Raw genomic sequence first — 22,728 nt, forward strand, 5'->3', positions numbered from 1 at the left:
TTTTTTTCCGGTGCAGCTGTGTACAACCATTTAGAAGGATTAGTGGGCAAAGTGCAGTTCCTTCTGAATAAAAAGCTCTACCCATAAAGATGTATGGCTTGGGAGAGACTTTCTGCACTTCATTGTAAAAGTATGTAGGCCCACATCTTACTTGCCGTCACAATACAGTCAATTTTAGAAAAGCTATCTGTGCAAGGAATGCAAATCACACTTCTCCCGAAATCTTGATCATAAACAGTACATTTAAGGAAGCACCCAGTGAAGCCTGAATCCCAAACTGAAATTTCAGTTTTAGACTGAAAACTAAATGCCCCATTGGCCAACCCACTCTTCTAGATTGTGAGTTTTTGGGGTTTTCTAGCATACAATATTAAAGCTTAAAAATAGTTGGTTTAAGGTTTACTGTAACCAACAGCATTCATTCCTAGGTTGCAAACCCCAAACTGCCATAGCCACTATGCCTTCCAAAATGAAAGAAAATTTACAGGAATCAAGAGACGGGCCATTTTAATAGTGCAAGATTAACATGTACAAAAAAGGAATTGAATCAGTGTTCAAAAGATTGGAGGCATATTGGAAAATCTGAGCAGTTATTGTTAAGGTAGTTTCAGCCAGCTTTACAGGTCCCATTTGGTCAAGTAATGATAGTCCACAGACTCCAGACATCACTCTTGTAGAAATGATCTTCACTTCCCATTTTGAGCAGCACCAAACATCCGGGTCTAGAAAACAAAAACATCTGAAATAAAGCCTTGCTCAAAAACAAAAGGAAAAGCATGGAGACAAAATGCGGGACTGTTCACATAAGAGGATGATGGAGCAAAATCAGCCACTTTAAGACATGCACTGCAGTATTTACCAAAAGCCATTACAAGCCAACACAATTATGGAAGGAAATGGCAGACTGAAATTGCAGCCACTACAGAAAGCTGTTTAATTGGATGCATTACACTTCTGGAGCAAGTGCAGCCTACTCAAAAGCAAAACCCAAAAGTTGAACCAAAAGGGTGGCTGCACTAAAGTATTACCATGGTCCAGGTATTTTGTTGCCTCACCTTTATCATTTCTTCTAGTTTCCTTGAATCTGCAGAAAACTTTCTAATTCCATCTGACAGTTTCTCTACTCCCATTTGGTCCTCGTTGTGCAGAAATCGAAAGTATGCCTCATCAAGGTGGAGCTTTGCCAGGTCTTCCTTTTGCGCTGCCAAGAAGACCAAATGAAGCTTACAAGATATCCACATATGACTATTAGAAGAAGTGCTACAACATGTCAAATTCAGCAGTTTGCCCAAAAGTTAGCAGGCACTAAAGTTACATTACCCACAAGGAAAACAAACATTGAAAGAAAAACTAAACTTACCCATTGGTAATAAGGTTTCTCCCATGTATTCATTGTTGAAATACGGATATCCTGCGTGCAGCTTTGGAAACTGAAAGCAGAAGGCCCTGTGCGCCAAGTCAATGTCCCTCGGCAGCCTGCGTTTGGACGTCAGTAAAAAGTAACACGCACTGAGCCAGTTGCTCTGGTTTCTCCCACCTCCCACTTTTCGCACAGCAGACTTGATAGGGTGTTGAAGGAGTAGTCTAGACTGAAAATTACCCATAGTCGGGGATAGGCTGGGAGGGCGATGAGGAATCTGTGGAAGAACACCCAGTAGAAATAATACCATGGGTAAGCAATTTGTTTTTCTAATGGATTGTGTCCTCCCACAGGTTCCTCATCTTTGATAGACTCCCATAGTCGTTGGATAGGAAGAGGTGGGACCAGTGGATCTTGTTACTGGGTAATGTGTACAAACTAGTACCAAACCTAGCGTCCCGACCACACAAGGTGTCCAGACAGTAACGTTTATACAAGACCAATTGCAGCAGTACAAGTGTACCTCTTTGCAGAGCCAAAGTGATTGCCATTCTCTGGTGGAACATGCTTTTAGATTTTCAGGGACATCTTTCTCAGCCAAAGAAGATATTCTGAAATGCACAGAATGATACAGCGTGACAAAGTCCGTTTAATCACAGCTTGACCGAGTCTGTTCGGTGTAACCAATGGAGTAGAGTCTGGTCTGACATTTGCCATCTATGCAATATAAAAACTTAAAATCCTTTCTGGATTAAGTCTAAGCAACCTTTATTTCTCTTTAGAAGCATGAAGGTGGCTAGGGTGCCAGCATGGTAATCTTGTGTGCCAGATGAAATTCTGACACCACCTTGGTAAGGAAGGAGGGGTTAACCCTTAACTTTCTCCTTGGAAAAAGTAGCGAAGGGAGGTTTAGATAACACTGGGAACAAAAATTGTCTTTAGTGTCAATCTGAGTGGACAGGAACGGAGAGGCTCAAATGGATTCTCCCATTAAAAATGGGAATAGCAAGTTCAGATCCCAAGCCAGGACTATAAAAAAGGTACGGGTGGAAAAATATTGGTCAATCGCTTGAGAAACTGTGCAATAGTTAATTTAAAATAAGTCTTGCTCTGAAGCACGTGTGAAGATGGATAATGCAGCCAGATGACACTTGGCTTTAGTCACCTGCAGCACCTGATGAGCCAGGTGTAGCAGAAAAGAAAGTGCTTTAAGGGTATCACAAGTGAAAAGATTTCGATTTTTAGCTCTACACCTGTAAAGGTATTCCAACGGCTGGGGTATAGTGTTTTTGTTGCTCTTTTGGCTGAAAGCAGCGCCTCTACAACCTCTTCCAGGAGGTCCAAACCTTTGTATCTTAGCCTCTCCGAAACCAAGCTTGAAGGTTCAGAGTCCTGGGTCATCGAGACAGCTGACTTGGGAGGTGGTCTGCCCCTGAGGGGGCGGGTTGGGGAGAGAAGAGGAAAGATTGATTAGTCTAGAAGGTCATGGTACCACATCTTCCTCGCCCAATCCAGAGCAATCGGAATCATAGACTTCCCGAATTTCAACCTCCCGATGACAAGGAATACCAGGGACAGGTGGGAACCATGAGTGAAAATCACAATTCAGCTCAAATGCATTGAGGGACTCTCCTGGAGCAGAACAGGTCGCATTTCCTGTTAAAAACTGTTCCCCAAAAGGCGAATATGCCTAGAAAGACTTCCTGAGCCAACTCCCACTCGTGAGACCCTGCTCTGCCTTCTCAGAGCATCCGCTGTCGTGTTCTCTTCTCCAGCTAGGTGAACAGCCGATGGAGTTTACTTCTTGTAGTGCCCAAAAATCAGAACTGCATTGACCCCCTGCACAGTGGTAATGACTCTACACCTCTCTTGTAGAGGTGTACATTCTACCCAGATATGGACAGCAACAAGGCCATAAGCGCTAGACCGATGGCCTCATTCTTGTTTTTGATGGGACCAAAAACCACTGATCGTAATTGACAATGTGGGCGCCCCACGTCATCTCCTGCCAAGGTTGCCCCCCCAGCCCCCATCACAAGATTTTCCTTGTAGGCCCACCACAGGAGCTCCTGCGCAACAATGCTCAGGACCTGAAGGTCTGTCATCCTGCGCGAGATTGGGACTGGAGGGTCCAAATCCTTGGACGAGCCTCAGGGACCAGGAAAATGCAGGAAGCCCAACAACCTTAGAAAAAAAAAAATGGTGTCACCATCTGCAAGATAGGTTGAGCCCTCAACTTGTCCCGGGAGGATAGCTCAGCGGCAACGAGCGCGCCTTGGAAGCAAGACGACACGAAGCAACACAGGTTTGATAACCTGGTCCACGCTTAGAAATCTCTGGGTGTTTAAGCACGTTATAAATACGCAACTAAGACAAAAAAAAACCTGTAACAGCGCCTCGATGCCCGCGGCTGTGTGAGCGCTTTAAAAATGTAAAAATAAAATAAAACTTCCAGGGTGGCAAAGCCTTCAGAGGAAGGATCCAGGACTGCTCCAATGAATAGCAGCTTTTGCGAAGGTGTCTCCTGGGTCTTCTTGAAGTTGAGGGAGAAGCCCAGTTTGTGGAGAGTGGCAGGTGCTGTTGGTGTTCGAGCCTGCTTCAGGAGAAAAGCTCTGATCCACCATTAGTCTAGGTAGGGGAAGATGCAAATCCCCCTGCTCCTTAGAGTCACTGCCACCAGTGCCATCAACTTGGATACCATCTGTGAGTAGGTCAGCCCATAGGTAGTTCATTAAAACAAAGTGAGAACTGCTAATAAAGAACTGCAGATTCTTCCTGTGCTTGGGGCGTATAGGTACATGAAGCATCCCATAGATCAAGTGACACCATCCAATCACTGATTGGAAGGGCCTTGGGGATCTGTGAAAGACTATTTTGAATCGGTCCTTCCTGAGGCACTTGTTCAAGCGTCTCAGGTCCAAGATGGGTCGGGTCGCAGTCCTCAGTCTTTCTTAGGAACCAGAAAATAAGTGGAGTACCAACCGTGGTATTGCTCCACCACAGGTCCCCTTTCAAGGCACCCTTCTCCAGCAGGGAAAGAATATCATACAGAATGAGCAGGTCTGGTTCCCCCAAGACATAGCTCACTCGAGGGGAGACAGTACCCTTGAGATACAGTCTGCAGCGCCCAATCATCCTATGTACTGTGTTGCCATTCTTTAAGATGCAGAGTTAACCTGCCTCCGACCTGAGACCTGTGAATGAAGCACTCAAAATGGTTGGAGCTGTGGCAGAGTAATGAGGAAGTGACTGAGTTGCCCTTCCTCCAAAGCCTCTTGTACAAAGTGGAAACCACCCCCCTTTCGGGGGACTGGCCTCTTATGTCCAAACGAGAAATAGAAAAAAGAACGTCCTCTCCAACTTTGGGAAGACTGTTACAGCCGAGCTTGATGGAGGCTGCACCCAAGGATTTTGCAACTGCCTTAGAAGCTTGCAACCTCTGAGGTTTAGTCAGCCTTTACCCCCAAAAGGTTTGACCCATCAAAGGGCATTTCCAAAGGTTTTGCAGGACATTAGGAGCAAGGCCACAATCAGAAACATACAGTCCAGAGTGAAGAGACCGACATGCAGCCTCCTTATTAATGTACATAAAGCCACCCCTCATTTCTCCTTCAGGAATAATTTCAGCCGCTTGCGAGACATCTCACAAAGTGTAGGTGTATTTGGCTAATGCAAAAGGCACATTAATGGCTTTAAACGCCAAACTTGCAGCAGAGAACATCCCCTTTCCTAGAACATCATATTGTTCCTTGCCATCAGGTGTGGTGGTTGGACAGACAGCTGCTTTAGATCTGGAAGTAGCTGCTTGTACTATCAAGCTCTCAGGATTAGGGTGCAGGGAAGAGAAAAATCAGGGTCAATAGCCAATAGTTCATATTTTCTTAGCAACTCCTTGTTGACAGCAGCGGTGGTTTCTTTTTTTAATTTATTATTACACATTACTTGGTTTTTATTAAACCTTAGATGCAAATGTATACAATTACATATGTGAATTTGATCCAGAATAAAAAGCCAAAAAAATCCCCATTTCTTCCCCAAAGGCCCAATCTTAAGAGTTTGGTTTCATCCGACAGTTAGGTTCGTTTTCCTCCAGGATAGTGAAAATTATCCTCACGAACCGGAGCACAGCGAGCGTCAGGACGATTGGTGGGTCTGCATAAGATGGGGTTGGAAGCTTTCTCCGAGTGTTTGTAATCTATTCCCCAAAGAATCTCCCCAGGATCTTGACTCTTGTAACGTTTAGAGGCTCGCACACTAGTACTAGATGCTTCAAAGTCTCAGTACTTTTACTGCATATCCGGCAATTTAAAGTTCTCTTCCTGGGCCTTTGATCTCCTTTCTGTGACCTCCCGTGTTGGGTAGAGGTTTAAGTGAAGTCTTAGACAGATTTCCTTCACAACCAGAGCAGCAAAACTTCCTAAGTAGGGCAAAACAGTTTCCCTTCTGTAGTGTTTGTCTGATTCATCTGCAAACAATTTATAGGATTTCATTTTCTGATCGGTCCGAATCCAATCCATGTCCAATAGTTTAGACTTCACCCTCATCGGATTTTCAATTAGTGTTGCCGAGAGGGCGAGGTTGGACTATATGGAGGAACAGGACACTTGCCAGGCGTTTAGAACTTCCACCCGTTTCCCTTCCATAGCCTCCTTGATAATTGAGAACCCACTGACGCCTGGTGGTTGAAGGCATTTCCTCATGCGAGAAAGGATTTCCATTCCATCTGGGAATATAATTAAGTTAAACCCAAATCCCTCCTGACCCGCTCTATGGGCGTTGAATTCGGGAAGGACAGAACCCTCTTCTAAAAAAGACCTTCCAAACGGTTCCAGTTTTTGGAACACTGAATGTCGACTTCTGCAGCATAGGTAAGTAGTGGTGCAACTTCAATTTATAAAATCCAGAACTGGTACCATGGTGAATTTACAGGAATGCCTTTTAATGAGCAGGGCTTGGGACGCCAGGTTTTTGGCTTTGCTTCTCAAGTGTGCGATGCCCGGAGCATCGTCCAAGCTGTTTAGGGTTATCCCTAGGTAGACTATTGCTGCAACAACTGGTATTTGTTCTCCGTTTAATGATCAGGTGAATTTGTTCCTCTTCCTGGCCCTGCCGTTGTCTTCCAGAATCAGAATTTTAGATTTTTTGCATTTATTTTTAGGGTATTTTTATAGATGTACAGAGAGAAGTCGTCAGTTGTCTCTGCAGCCCAATTTCCGTCTGGTCAAGCAGTAGCAAATCTGCAAATAGTAGGCGTCCCACTGAATGACCAAAAATGTTTGGTGGGAAGCATCTAGTTTTCCCAAAAGCCTCGGCCATGTCTGATATAAATAGACAAAAGAATGCTGGAGCCAAACGACAGCCCTGCTTAAGCCCGTTTTCTGAGGGAATTTCGTTGGACAGTAAACCCTTCGTCCAATCTAATTTTTAGGGTAGTACCTCTATGTAGGGCTTCCATGGGTTCTCTGAGCTTGAGGGCATCCCCATTTCTTCAGTTTGTCCCACAGGATTCTCCGGTCCACTGAATCGAAAGCCTGTCCCAAGTCGATTGAGGCGATATAAATGGCCCGTATCCTTTTCTAGTAAACCACGCACTTAAGTATATTAATAATGAAGATTAGTACCAATCCCCTTTCGGAAGCCCGACTGCCACTGATCCTGGCAATGAAACGTCAGGCTCCATTCGTTGAGATGCCTCAGAATAATTGCTGCAAGTACCTTAACCACCACACCAAGAAGGGTAATAGGCCTGTAGTTGCAGGGATTAGACCTATCCGCCCTCTTGAAGGTCGATACCACTATAGAGCGAGTACAGGATAATGGAATTTTCTTCTCCCTTACAACAGTGGTGAATAGTTTCAGCACGAACGTTGCCCATCTGACAGGATCCTTCAAAATTTCGTTAGTCCGGCCATCCAGCCCTGCCACCCTCGAAAGTTTTGTATAAAATAGATTCTTTCTTGATTGTCAAATTTGAAGTCCCAAAGGGTTTAAGATTGTGAGCGACTTGATTTGATCTCCCCCCTTCCCCTTTTGGATTCATATAAGCATTTAAAATGAGCCTCCCACACCTGTGCAGATACTGAATTATTTTTGATTTCTCCGGGGTGTTCAAGTCATTTATTAACTTCCACACACCTGCTGTGTTTTTCTTGGTGGCAAGCAACAGCATTATTTCTCCTTCTTGCTGAGTAATTTGTTGTTTATGCTCGAATAACCAGTTCTTGAAGTTGTTTTTTTTTACTTTTTTGAACAAACTAGGTTTTGGGTCGTTTTGTAATTTTTCACTAGTTTCCCCAGTCTATTTACCTCTCTTTCTTCCAGCAATTTGCTTGTCGAAAGCATACTTGGGTGTAAAGGCTGGCCTCTTAAAAGCAGCCAACTTTTCTCTGAAGGCCTGTAGGAAGTCAGGGTATTGCAATATGCCCCCTCTTATACATGGTGAATCTGATTTCAAGGCTGTCAAAGAAGATGTGACAAACTAAGATTCCCTCCCGATGTGCCCGAGAGTCAGACCTTCCTGATGGTGCCCCATTGGTGGATTTCCGGTGGCCCATTCCAACTCAAGTAGATGGTGGTCACTTAGCACTGTGGATATCACGTTCAGGGAGATCAATTATGCTAATCTTCTGTAGCAAAAATGTAGTCAATGGTACTTGATTGGGCCCCCCTCTTCCATGTTGCGGCCACCGGTTGGTCTCCCTGCAGGTTGCCATTAACCATATAGATATTTCTCTGTTAACTCCCTTTCAAAGTCCAGTCCCCTTCGTGTGTTCTCTGCCGCTCCAATTGGTAGCACTTCTATTTTAGTACCTTTTTTGTCGAAGCACTCCATGTTTAAGTCTCCACAAAGAAGCACCGCCAAGTTTGGCCAGGTTGACCTAGCCTCATTGATTTCCCTTATCAAGATGTATTTAGTACTTTGCCCGTTCCCCAAACTACTTCCCCAGTAAATGTTGCAGATTAGCAGCATCTGTTTCTTTGGTTCCTAGTGGAGAGCAGGCATTTGTGCTAGGGTAAATTGAATTTCAGGATTGTTTGTAGAGGTAGTTCTAATTAGGCCACTCTTTCACAGCTATAAAAGGCCCATCATTGGACGACCTTTAGTCCCCTTTGTTGCAGGGTTTATGTGGATTTGAAAACCGTCCAGGACCGGTGTCTCCCTTACCCAGGTCTCCTGGAGGCAAATTAAGATTGTATTTTGTTAGATTTATTTCACTTTTGCCAAATAAGTGTGCAAAATCCCTAGTGTTCCAACTAGCTATTTTCTCCTGGAGGGGTTAGGGTCACTCATTCTGGCATTATGATGAACCTGCCAGCGCTCCAGCTAGCCAGCTCCAGTCTTAGTCACCTTCTGTCCTTCCGTTTTCTTCAGACTGACCTGCCTACTAACCTTGTGGAGGCCAATTTTAAGGTCATTGGTGCCCATTTTATAGCAGGTGTTTATGTTGTTAAGGACATCTGACTGTACCTGGGAAACGTGAGCGTTCAATTTTGACCCTTCAAGTACGTTTTTGATGTTTCGTGATACTATATGAAGGATCACATTGTCGAAACCTGAATTACTAGGAAACTCAATTAGGTCAATGTCCTTGGAATTAACTTGGTCCAGGGCTGGGACACATCGCAGTAACCTCATTACGTTGTTTCTATTCATACAAAGTTATCCTCGACTCCCAAGGTTCTTGCCAGGGATAGCTTGAACACCTCTTTTTGTGAAGTATTGTTGGAATCCTGTGTATTTGCTTGTTTTACCTTTGTGACAGCTCCAGTTTTACTGGTTTCTGCCCATGAGACAGATCTTCTTGAGTCCTCCACTGACATCCCCCACATTAACTTGCTTGTACGTTTCTCCTCCACCTCCATTGGTTTCCTGTGCTACCATCATTCTTCTGTCCCATTGTCAGAAAGTTTTTCTGATGTTTCGTAGGAAAAGTTTCTTCACCCAAGTCTGATGCTTCGTCGGAAGTTTCCACGTTGTAGATTACCTTCGACCTCCATTTTGGACTGGTCTTGGCCTTTTTCTCAGAGCAGGGGGCCACGATTCCCTACTCCTATTAGAATCCTTCGCCACATTTTGATCCTGCACACGTTGATTTCCTTTGGTGTACCGCTTTGGATTACAGGGTCACTTTGGGGTAATCTACTTAAGACCTCCTGATGGTATTTGTTTGCCTCTGGTCCCCTCGAGTCAGTGTCTTCCTAGTAAGTGGGCAAGTTCATCAAGTAGTTTTCTGTAACACTGTTCGACGACTCGTGTTCTGAATCCTCTTCACAGACTGTCTAGGTCTGTCCCAGTACAGGATGATAGACCTTTTGTGTTTGGCATTTGTCTTTATAAGGCTGCCCCAGTTCCTGAGGTTAGTACATTTCTTGGTAAGCCAAGTTTGCTTAACCTACACTTCCGGCTGACTCTTTTTAGCCGAGTCTCGGACTAAGTTACTTGCCAAGACATTGGTTTCTGAGGTGCGAGTTTCAATGTGAGGTAGTGGTTTCTTCACGCAAGTATTGGACACCTTTTTATTGAGGACCATCTCAGGACTTTACAAACCCCTGAACCCTTTTTTTGTACTTAAAATCCTATAGACTAAAACATATGACATGTTAAGGCACCAGTCACCGTATTTCTTGGTCTGTCAAGCTTGCTCTTTGCAGGTGAGGGCAGAAGTCCTGCCTTTGCCCTCCTGATGACCGAGCCATTGTCTCTGGATTCAATGAGGTCTCCAAGTACTTTTCCGCAGTCGTCAATAACATCTTTGGTTATTAATAATAATAATAATAATAATTTGGCATTTATATAGCGCTACGAACCCTCAGGTATCTGAGCGCTGCTTATTATTACCCACGGTGTGTGGTGCTCATTTATCGACCTCGGAAGGATGAAACGCTGAGTTTGGCGCTGCCGGGATTCGAACCTGCGTTCGCAGGCTCTGCACTGATGCCAAAGCGAGCGCTCTACTCGCTGTGCCACTTGACTGGAGACCTCCCTTATGGGTACAAGTGGGGGTAATGGTACTTGTGAAGTGGGGAGGACAGAGTCCTCAGTGCGTGTGAGGTCTATTTGGGCACTTGTTGACAGTGAGTTACAATTCAACTTGTCTGCTCTCAGTTTTTCTTTTTGGAGAATTATTGGGTCCAGTATGCTCTTAAGAATTTGCGTGATCTGGTCAGTGTTTTTGTCCAAATTGGACTGAAGAGCTGAAATGAAACCTTCCACAAAAATTAACTTCGAGTGCATCATAGCAATTACTGTCTGATGACGAAGCTGCTCATTCTGGGTCTTAATTTCATAAATGGAGACATTGTAATAAATGCTGAAATCAATCTTGCGTCAATTTGCATGGTTCCTTGAGACTGCTCTTCGAACTGAGCCGCTGCTAGATTCAACAAGGTCTTCATCAGACAGGACTGCTTGGCCACAATGTCTTTTACTTGAGAATGGCGCATGCTGTCGAACTTCTACTGGTGGAAGCATACTAGTGGACCCCCCCACCCCCCAATGCCTGTGTGACACAAACCTTTGATGTGGTGGCTTTTCCACAACATCCGATTGTGCCTCGGGACCCACTGCTGCTCCTTTGAGTACCCGGAAAGTGAAGAACCAGAAGTTAGGTCAACACCGGCATTGCCGTGTGAGGACACCTTTACATTCGTAGAACTTCGACTAGTAGTGAAAATGTCTGGATAGGAGCCTAGGGTGGATGTAAGGCCCAACGGGTTCCAACTTTTGTCTGTTGCGTTATGGAGTAAAGATTTCTTTGGACTGAATGCCTGTTGTAAATAAGTCCGTTGAAGGGAAAGCGTTAACTGAACTACCCCTATCCCCAACCTCCAGGAATGGCTTATCCAATAGCAACAAGCCTCCATGGACCGTTGATTGCATATTTTTTTGGGAGGTGGGTGAGGCAGTCAGTGAAAAATCGGACGGGTTCTGGATGCCCCCACCCTTTTTTCCTGGCATGTAATTGTCCTCCTTTTCCACGTCTTCCAAGGCTATATTTTCCGGGGACAAATACTTGTTGCACATGGGTGACATTTGGTCAATCATGATATTTGTATTAGGCAATGTAGTTAATACTTGCAGTTCAGTAACTTCGGCAAGAGGTTGGAGCAGATTTTCATAAATTAAGGTTTCCTTGCATATCTCTATAGATTTTGATAGCACGACCATGGACATCCTTTTCGTGAGTAACGCAAGAGTGATTACAATTTACCTTGACTGAAAAAACCCAGACTTTTCCTCTCCCCTTGGGTCCTGGCCAACCAGTGGGCCAGATCTTGATGCGACTGCTCTGTGTGGCCGTCCCCTAGCTTCGTGGAAGTGAATTTGGTGGTTTGGTGGTTTATAGTCTGGTCACCCGGCTCACGGCAAAGCAGCAAACAGTGAAACAGTAGTTGTTGAAAAGACCACCCTTGACTCGCACAGGCTTTAAGCCGCAAGGTTGCGGGTCCAGTGAATTTGTGTTAATCCTGTGGGCCGAGCCTCAATTCCATATCCTTGCAATCCTTAAATCCTTAAATTAAGAGTGCCAAAGAGCCGGGATGCTAGGATGCTGGTGATTGTGGGACAAGTCCTCTGTCCCTTGCCTCGATCCCGTGTCACTCGCTGACTTATTTGTATTGTTCCTCATGCTGGCGCAGTGAATAAAAATAGTCTGCACACCGCGCACAGCACCGCTCATCGTGGCACGCAGCACAGTGATCGTTGAAAGACCACCTCCCTTGACTCGCACGGGCTTGGGAGTGGTTTCTCCAAAATGATGTTCTTCAGTGAAGAGTCAAAGCAGTACAGTTTCTTGGGAGGTACCCTGTCCAGGATATCTTAGATCATTCTGTAATATATCCTTTACAGGGTGTCCCACCCAGCTCAAATATTCAATGACCATATGCATCACTGACCGATTTGCTGCACTTGGATAAACATCTGAGTCTGGATACGCATCCAACCCACTGGCTTGCTTAAGGCAAGTAGCCAAGTCCTCAATTCGAGACTCCTCTGAAATTAGTTCCTCAGGGACATGTTTTAAAACCATGGGATGTGGATGACGTTGGGTCCTTTGATAGTGAAGTGGAAGCCTTTGTGTCGACCATACGAGAAGCATTGAAGCCAGTCTATGCCACTTGAGTAGGCATCTCAAGCTTTTGACCTGGGCTCATTGGTACACAAGTCGGGGCTTCGCCGGCTCCCTGCCAGCTTTAGAAGGTGCCATGGATCGGTAGCCTTTTATGGCTCTTTAGGGACCAGAACGGACTGCCTATGAAAACACATCCATCATTTACTGACAGAACCCTTCCCAATCTGCTGCGGAGGCAGACTGGTCAGGGAAACTTGCATTTCTCCTGTCAGGCGAGGCATCCGATGAACAATAGCATCTCTTGAATTTTCTTTGAGAAGAGCTCCTCGACCGCATTGCATGCTTGGAGGGTTTTAGACCTCTGAGGTGACTTCTTTCAAACTCCTGTCTTCAGAAGCCAGGACAGGGATTTGGACACAGACTGATCCAAGGAGAGTTTTGACTTCCTCTCCTTGAAGACCGTGCTAGTCATTGACCAATGAGAACCACAGTAGTCTACTTTGTGCTCTTAAGCGAGACACCAGAGGAATATCCTGCGCGGATCTGTGATCGACATTTGAGTCAGTCTGCACACCTCTGGAATTACCCTACTCTAACTACGCAATAGAAAATCGCTGAGAGGAGTCGAACCATTATGAAGCGTGCTGTGCATGAGGCAACAGGCGCAGAGCGTGGCATTTATACCAATCTCGAGTCAGAGCAAGGGAATGGAGGTTGCCGAGGCACATACTACTCATGGTGCCCTCTTTCAAAAGCTACAAGCAGGATATCTATATATTAAGATGAGGAACCCATAGGAGGACAATGCATTTAAACAGTGCACGCTCTGTTAAAGATTAAACATGTAGGACTTTACATAGACAGCAGGGGCCACAAATAAGGCGCAGACACTTTTTTTTACACAACTAAGCCTAGTAGTTATATTTTGGTGTGCTGGAAAACATACCTGCACTTGTAAAGTGTCTACAACCTTTTGATTCCAAACATTGGAGGTACAACTGCCACTTAGTAAAACCATAATTCCCCGATTCTGTGCTCTACAACTTCAAAACCTTATTTTAAGGGCTCCTGGGTGTAAAACATGTAAATCTCTGGTGAGTGGATTAGAAGATTTCCAGTTATAAAGGTGTAAACAGCAGCGGAAAATTCCCACTAGTACATTGGCAATCTTTCAACAGCTTAACATTTTTTAAAAATAAAACCTACATGACATAGCTACATGTGCAACACTGAAAGTTGAGGGCTGAATGTTCATGAATGTATTATAACTACTGGCAACTGCTCTTGCTCTGGGCAACCTTGCAGACTCATTTCAGCCTGCCGGGCATTACAAAAAGGGAATGACAGGACACAAAGCATGTTTGTACCCATGCCAAAAGTCAAGCCCAAACTGCCAATTCATTTCACTAGCCTGCTGTGCATAGCAACCACAAGGTACACCTCGCAGACGATGCCCAACAAGTACTAAACGGTTTTAGGGTTTATTCTGGGCGTGTGCAGAAGGATGCTCCCTCTTGGGGTGGTCCCAAACCGATCTTGCACATGGTCCTTTCACCCCTTCTCCAAAAGGAATGGCAGGCTGAAAAAGAATTGTCTGGGGCTTGCCCAGAGCAATTGCCAGTGGTTAAGACCAATTCATAATTAAGCCATAAACCGTATTTGTCAGGATTACACATTACTGGAAAGGTGTTAATATCGGCTTTCTGTAATCCTGATATATGGTCCACTGTAGTAGATCCGCCATGAGATTACGTACACTACCACAACATTTTAATGAAGAAATGTACACTGAAAACACACCTACAATATTTGTTGGCCCACTCATTTTTAAAAACAAAATATTTTCATTCAATCTGAAACTACCAATTACTGTGTTGAATACTTGCTTGCTGATGAATAGTTCATCCTAAATGTAACCTTTTTGCCAATTCTCTATTGGATGTATTTCGTACTTTTACATCATGGTACTTTCCATTAAACAAAATGGTTCCTACTTTAATTTCAGAAATTTAAATCTAGGAACACTATGAATCTTGGCAAGCCAGAAGCCATTTTTATAATCTCAGTCTGCACGAGCAGGCAACCGTCCTTGTAAGCATGCACAGCCCAGCCACTGCCATACACAGTGCTGCCAGGCCACATTCTAAAGCCTACAGTTTCACTTTTAAATTCTCTCCACCTGATGAGGGCAGACCTTTTTTGAATAAGACTATTGGCACCTAGACCTTCATAGGGCTCTGTAGGTGAACACATGGGGCTGAGACATTCTGGCTAGGCACAAATCATGCCCTGGTTTACAATCTACTTAAAGGGCCTCAGGACGACCCCCCCATTAGTACTGTATCCATCTACACTCCCAAGACTATATGGCCCGTCATCTGTGCCAGGGACCACTCAACAAGGCCGCAAGGTGCTCATCCTGCCAGAAATCCAAGCATACACATGATACAAAATGAATATATCCCATTATTGCAACATCTAGCAATGCTGCTTTCATTATCTTTTAGACTACTGCTACCGCCAAAGCTGTGTATAACAGTAAAACATGTTGAGAAATTAAGTCCAAGACATTTAAAGTAATAAGAAAGTAAACTTTAGGCAAAAGGTTGTCCCATATGTGAATGAGAATCTTTCAACATGGGACATTTGTATCAAATGGAAATGTACAAATAATTAACACTGAACCAATATTTTGGAAAAACCCTGCACAATGTGTGCACTTCTTTGAAGCACAAATCATTTTACTATCAGAGCCAAAGGTCTTACCCTTTTCAGTCCCAAAACCTTGGCAACGAGGTGTTGGCTTGCCATATCCATTGACCCTTAAATCAAGATCTATTTTTGAGCGCTAATGTTGTAATTGCTCTCCTGGTCCTATTGTATGGACAGGATGAGTGGAGTCAGGTTGCACAAGCACACTGTATCAGTCTTACAAGGTTTCAAAGGAGAGAGGAAAAGAAAGAAAAAAAAAGTACAGCACCATCAGGAAGAGGTGGTGGCTGCCATCAAAGGCAGTAGTTAATGCCCCAGTTGGAGGCAGTGGAAGCTTCATCGAGTGAGCAGGTTGATCAGACAGTTGACGAGCGAGTTGCTACAGAAGAACCACCAATTGATGAAATCCAGTAGTGGTGTGGTCCTCACAGTTTGGACCCTACATAGTTAGTGGGTCACAGCGCGACCACTGCAGAACTTCTGCAGACCATAGATTCACATGTGTCTAGATCCTGATGCAGAACAAGCGCTACGTTCAGGTTTCAGTTAATACTCTTTGATAATGAGCTTGTAATCACTCAGTTTCCTGGAACAGAGGTGACAGGCTGGTCAGAGAGGCCTAGTGAGGTTACCACAGCTGCAGCAAGATGGTATGCCTCAGTCTTTCAGGGAGAAAATCATGCGTTACAATTCCATGCTGATCCTGGAGAAACAATTCCCATGTTCAGGACGATTCAGAGGAGAAGTTCCAAGAAGAGGATGAGAAGGTGGTGCCCTGGAAGGAAGTTTGTTTGGTGCCATGTCTTGAGCTGTGGCACCTGCATGTACCCCCACATAATCTTGCAAACCCTGAACTGTTTCACAGGCCTCGTCTCAGCCATTATAGTCAAAAGCCTCATTAAGGATGTTAATCCATTAGGTTCTAGGTGGTCGATGAATGAAAATATTAATTCACTTCACCGAAATTACCCAGCTGTTTTTGCTCTATGTTATATAGTTAATAAAAAAAAAAGTAATACAACAATTTAAGAAAAACATCCATTTACAGCTAGACAATTTCCTTACAGTAGATCCATTCACATTTACACACATTACATACAAAGTGTTATAATCAACTATGACAATAAACTTACAACATATATCCTATGACATGCAGTACTCATCGTAATAGCATTTCTGACTATCTGCTTGGATTCACATGTGTAGTCCGACATCTAGAGGAAATCGATTGCATCTTTCTTTCGAAGATCAAAAGGGGACATTGACATGGGCTTGACTAACACTATCCCCAACGTGACGTGTAGTGTACCCAAAATCCCTCACACGTCAAGGTCCCTCTGGTTGTGCTTTTTCTTGCGTGGAGGGAGACTTCTAATCAGCGCGAGAAAGTACAGAAGAGAGAAGGTGTAAGAGGTCCATGTTCCTACTACTCCACGAGGAGAGGAAGGGTAGGCGCATGTGAATCTAAGAAGATACAATCATCAGAAATGCTATTACAGTAATGCGCATCTTCTGATGCTTGTGAATCTGCTTAGACTCACATGCTGGGCATGGACTAGTGAGCAATATCCAGAGGACTAGTGAACAGTACCCAGAGATGGTGGTGGGATGTGTGAAGGAACAGTAGCAAAGAGGTTTTAGCACCGCTTGCCCAATCTGAGAATCGGACCTATAGTGTGTATCCAGGCAATAGTGTTGTGTAAAGGTGTGTACAGAACTCCAGGTTACTGCTTTGCAATTGGAATCTAGAGAACATTTGCAATGAATGCTATGGTAGCCGCGGTGACCAGAGTAGCGTGTGCTCTAGGCGTGAAGGGTAGATCTCTCTTGGCAAGTTTAACAGTGTGATGCAGTTTACGATCCACTTAGAAATAGCTGATTTAGAGACAGGGTCCCCTTCTCTACCAGCTGCCACTGAGACAAAAAACTGGCTCGTTTTTCTTAGCGGCTTTGCCTTTTCCAGATAGTAGATAACGGCTCTCCTTGCATCCAATGTGTGAAGGCTTCTTACCGCTAAGGTAGGATTCTGGAAAAAGGAGGGTAGTTCTATGGACTGGTTTACATGGAACTGAGATGAATTTGGGTGCAAAGCGAGTGTGTACGCAAAGCCACCTTATCTTAGTGAACTGGAGGCCCTTTAAGTTCAGGACCCATTTGTCACATTTCACAAACTCATGTGAAGACACCAGAAAGCTAGTCTCGTAGGTGAGTGCTTTAAGGCTAGCCTTGTGCATGCGTTTAAAGGGAGGTCCCATTAGTCTGGTAAGCATTCAGGTCCCACTCGGGAGCTGGGTTGGAAATAGGGGGAGGAAGTCTTTATCCCTTCCATAACGGATTTGATTACAGGAATTTTCCACCATGAAACCTTGCTCTGCGACAAGGTGTACGCCGAAAGTGTGGCCAGGTAGACTTAAGAGAATTGAAAACCAGTCCTGAATCTAACAGGTAGGTTAGGTAAAGGACAATATCTTTAGGTGAGCATTTAATAGGATTGATGTCCTTGCCATAACACCATAAGGCAAAGCGTTTCCATTTGCTGGAGTAGCAATTCCTGGTGGTAGGTGCCTCAGAGTATGTCCATACATTTTTGAGGGAGCGGGAGGTGCCCAAACTAGGACCTCAGGAGCCAGTCTACTAAGGAGAGTTTCGGGGTATTGATGTAGTGTTTCTCTGCTGAGTAAATCTGCCAATGTTCCAATCAAGGATTTACAAACAGAATGGCACCATATGGTTAATAACTGAGAGGAAATGGGTCTATTAACAGAAGAAGAATCAGACTATATGGACATAGCCAAACCAGTAATGTCCATTTACTTCTTGCCCAAAATACATAAGAATTGTGAAACCTTTCCACCATGCAGGCCAATAATAAATGGCATTGGATCTCTCACGGAGAGGATATCACAATACATCGATTTACACCTTCAACCTCTCAGAACAGGACTTGCCTCATTTTTGAGAGATACAAAACCTGTCATCCAACAGATGGAACTTATCCCGTGGGAACCCAACTTCTTATTTGTGACTCTTGATGTAGTGTCCTTCTACACTAGTATACAACACATCAAAGGACTGGAAACAGAATTGTTTTTGAAAACAAGGTCCATTTCATTCCTACAACAAAATATGATTCTGGAGATGCTCAACTTTGTCTTAAGTAATAACATCTTTATGATCAACCAGTCAATATACAAACAAGAGCATTTCGAGCTAAATCATACATGGCAACACAAAGCATTTAATGATAATGTGGTATATTGGGGAAGGTAGATCGATGATGTCTACAATCTTGTTTCCATTCCATATGTACAACTACATCATGTATCTCAACGACAACAATTACAATATCAAATTCACAGAGAAAGTCAGTGCCACAACAATTGAATTTTTGGATCTAAAACTATACACAGATGGAGAAAAAATACTAACGGATCTTTACATTAAACCCACGGCAATGAACAATAAAATTACATGCACAAAGCAACCATGTGAAACATATCAAAACCATCCCATATGGAGAAATGTTAAGAGTAAAACGAAACTGTAGTGAGGAAAATAAGTACAAAGTACACCTAATGACAAATAAACAGAAAATCACCAAAGAAATGATAAAACACTTCATCACCACATATAGTAGTGAAGTACATATATTGAAAAAATATTAAACATTGGAACATTCTACAAACAGATGCAACCCTACAAGGATATATAGAAGAGAATCCAACAATGGTGTACAGAAAAGCTCCCACATTAAAACAAAGATTAAGTCCCAGCCACCTCAAAAATATAAAAACAAGCAATCTCAGTGAATTTGTTAAACTGCCAGCACCAACAGGATCACACAAATGTGGAAGTTGCACAATTTGCGCTCATATGCTACATGGTACTAACGAATCAACCTACCAACTGGCAAAACACAAGAAATCAGACAATTTATCAATTGCAGAAGCAAATTTGTCATTTATGCAATAGTATGTGTCTGTGGGAAGAAATATGTGGGCAGCACAATAAGAGAAATGAAAATTCGTATCATGGAACACCTAAGAGCAATTAAAAATCAAGATACCCCATGGCTATTAATTTTTCAAAAGAGCACAATCTAGAAAACATCAAGGACATAAAAGTTTTGGGCTTGGGGGGAGAAGAAAAAAAAAAGCCCTACCTGAAAGAAGTGGTGGTAGAGAACTACTACGCAAACGGGAATCAAAATGGATTTGTATTTTGGACACATGTACCGCAGGTTTGAACACAGAACATGAGATGGCCTATTGGCTGTAAAGAAGATCCCTTCAGGGATAACAAAAATGGACATACAAAAGAACTCATAACAACAACATATAGGTCACCAAAAAATTCACGTTCATAATTTTGTTCGGTTTGTGCAAATCTTGAATTTAACTCTTGCTTTAATGTTTTGCATCATCTGAATGTTTATATGTATCCTCTTTTCCATCCATATATTATTTGAACCAGGACACAAACAAATTAGAGTATCATTTTTCTTACAAAACTATCTTTCAGTATATAATATTACCAGCTTTAAAAGTCAAAACTCTCATACCTCCAAATTAGGCACAACAGTACATAAAATAAACTTCAAAAAATGAAACCGTTATTGAAAAAAAGCTTTGCGGTAAGTAAAATGTCCACCGAGATGGCCGCAGCATGTGTTTGGAGCGTCTTGACAATAGCACCATAAAATAGACCCAATAAAATGAAAGTATCAGCAAAGTAAGCCTCACGGTCAATAAAACTTCTACCAAGATGGCTGCGGCACGTTTGGAGCGTTTCAACACCATCGCGGCACGCAATGACGTCATCACGCACCAAACTAAACTATATAAACGGAACCAAATCAGTTTAAACCATCGCGGATCCAGGCGAGGATGCTCCAGGCAATCGGACCTGGAAGATGTCAAGAAGACTAAGGTAATGCTTATTTCACTTAACTTTATTTTTAACTTCTATGGCACTAAAACTTGGCTACGTTGTAGAAGGGAGCCAAAACCTTCATTTTCTACTTAGAAAACAGCTAAGAAATGGTAATTGCACTAATAACGAGCTAGGATACTAGAGAAATAACCGGTCCTTCTGAAATTCTTTTCAGATGCATTAATTTTGGTGCAAAGGAAATCCACTTTTGAATTTTGAAACTAAAAACTACAAGTAATTTTCAAAAAGTGATCACAAAAGGGTGAGTCAACCTGAATATTTAATTTAACATAACAATCCTCTTCTTCAGTCTTTCTTACATAGAGATGATACAAAAGCTCATGAGAATGCATAAATAATGTGTGAATGGTGATTTTTTTAATAAACCAATGTAGGGTTGAGCTCGATATTTAATATTTTTTAAAGATAAACTCTAAACTATTGTTATTTTTGTGCAGAAATCTCTCCTAAAGAACCACGGCTAAAAGCTGGGGTGAAACACGTGTTGGGAGATTAAAAGTGTTTTCATGTAAAATCATATGACTGGAATATGTGAAACAAATACATGAATAAAACCACACATGAATAAAACCACTCATGAATTAATAAACTAAGTGTCTACCATATCTTATCTGGTGCAGGAGTCGCACAAATTACAAGTGACAACGTATGAAGAAAAATATTTAGATATTGTTTCAGCCACAAAAGAGTCACTTGGAGTGCAGATCCGAGCACGAAAAACATTATTGGCTCAATAGAAGGGCCCTTGAAAGGATTAGAAGCCAAAAAAGGCTGAAGTACCTAAACAAAATCTGCCAATGTTGTGAAAGGAGGAACATGTGTTTGAGAGCCCACTTCCATATGCTCTGGGACAGTTTGGACAGCCCTAGAGAACGGAGTGCCTCCTTGTTTAAGTAATACATGGCCATAGTACTGTCCATGAGGACTAGAACTGTTTTCCCCTGGAGGGGTGTCTAAGGCCTTCAACACTGCTAGCAGTCTCAACAAGTTGATGTGAGTGGATGCTACCACTGGGGACCACACACCGTCTGTTGAAGGAGGTGGGGCCCCCCCCCCCCACCACCCTGTCAGAGTAGTCTGGTGAGAGTGGCTTCTACTGCAGGGGGTGGTGAAGGTTTTCCCCTGCAGAATGTTTTCCCTTGACCACCACTGTAGAGTATGAACAAGTGCTGCCAAGACAACACCCTGGAACGTCCCGCTGGCCTGACACTATTGGCTCGAGAGGCACTCTTGCATGGGGCGCATGCGCAGAGGAGCGCGAGGAACTAGGTAGACTCAGGAAGCCATCATCCCCAACAGTCACATGGCTTTGCTTACAGTCACTTGGTGACTGGCTACATAGGGAGGGATCTGCATGTTTTGACCCTTCGTTGGAGAGAAAGAGGCCATCTTTTGTCCAGATTAGAGCCCCCAGAAACGTTTTGACACGATTGGGGTCTAGACTGGATTTTTTTTCTCATTGATACAGAATCCTAGGTTGAAGAGGATATCTACTGTCTTCTGGGTATTTGGCATGTTCCATACGACTCCCCCGTTATGAGCCAGTCGTCAAGTTAAGGATACACTGGGATGGACTCCCTGTGCAGGTGAGCAGCTACTACCACCAGTACCTTTGTGAATACCCGTGGTGGCCCTGCAATCCCCTGCTGCAGTAGTGAGATTACCTCCTGCAGTGTTGTCATCCTGAACTTTTGAGGTTTGACATACTTGTTACCCGGGTTCAGGTCTACAACAGGGCGCATGGTGAGATCGTTTTTTGGGTACAAGGATGTACACTGAATAAATACCCTTGTTTACCTGGAAAAGGGGGACGACTTCTATGGCACCCTTTTCCAGCAGGGCCTGAACTTCTTCCAGCAGGATACGCAGGTGTTCTGGCGACAGGCACCTGCTTCTCGGTGGGTGGTATAGAGGTGGACGTAGAAACTAGAGACAGTACCCGTGGGCAACAGTCTTTAGTACCGACTGGTTGGAAGTGATTCCCTCCCAGGTGTGGATGAATGATGACCTCTGACCCGGGGAGCGTTGGAGGGGACACGAACCAGCGAATCACTGAGGTGGAGGCCAGGGAGCTTCTAGGAGTACAGTTCCTGACTCTACCCTTTCCCCTACGAGGGCCTCTGTTGGTATTGGAGGCTACCAGGTGAGCCTTGGCCAGAGGACCTAAGGGTATTCCCAGAGCCATATTGTCCTTGGGGAGATGGGGAAAGATTTTGCCAAGAAAGGACCAGCCCGAGTTAGAGCCGCCACGCTGGTGGAAGGGTTTAAGTGTGATCTGGCTAAGCGACTTTAGTGTTTCGTGTTCTTTCTTTGCTGTCCCTAGGGCGTCATCAACCACCTTCCCAAAAGGGTTGGAGTCCTCCACTGGCTTTGTTACGCTCACCTGGCTCCAACAGCGGCCATCTGAACTGGACAGCTGCGGTCTCCACCAATGTGACGCGTAGGGCCGCGATGACGGACTGGACTAGCCCACCTAGCTTAGTTTGCTTGGCCCGTAGGAATATTCTTCTGTAAATGGAGAAAGGGAATTAACCACCCGTGGGGTTGAGCGTAAATCCCCCCCCACCCCTGCTGTTCAACCCACAGATCACCTTTGATGTCCCCTTTTATAGTCTCACCTGATGGTTTGAA

The 22,728-nt window shown here is 43.9% G+C and overlaps 1 protein-coding gene across 1 annotated transcript in view; it reads right to left on the bottom strand.

Annotated features, from left to right (window-relative positions):
* Nucleotides 1-490: 490 nt before the first annotated feature.
* The window catches only part of TALDO1 (transaldolase 1), a 142,055-nt gene continuing 119,817 nt past the window's right edge, over nucleotides 491-22,728 (bottom strand). The window contains exons 7-8 of the mRNA XM_069624037.1: nucleotides 1,056-1,201; nucleotides 491-722 (exon numbers count right to left, since the gene is read on the bottom strand). Of these exons, the coding sequence (XP_069480138.1) occupies nucleotides 687-722; nucleotides 1,056-1,201 (182 nt within the window). The 3' untranslated portion in view covers nucleotides 491-686. The remainder of the gene's footprint in view (nucleotides 723-1,055; nucleotides 1,202-22,728) is intronic.

This window comes from Ambystoma mexicanum, chromosome 11, assembly GCF_040938575.1.
Source record: "Ambystoma mexicanum isolate Mex_15411 chromosome 11, UKY_AmexF1_1, whole genome shotgun sequence".
Lineage (NCBI taxonomy): Eukaryota > Metazoa > Chordata > Amphibia > Caudata > Ambystomatidae > Ambystoma > Ambystoma mexicanum.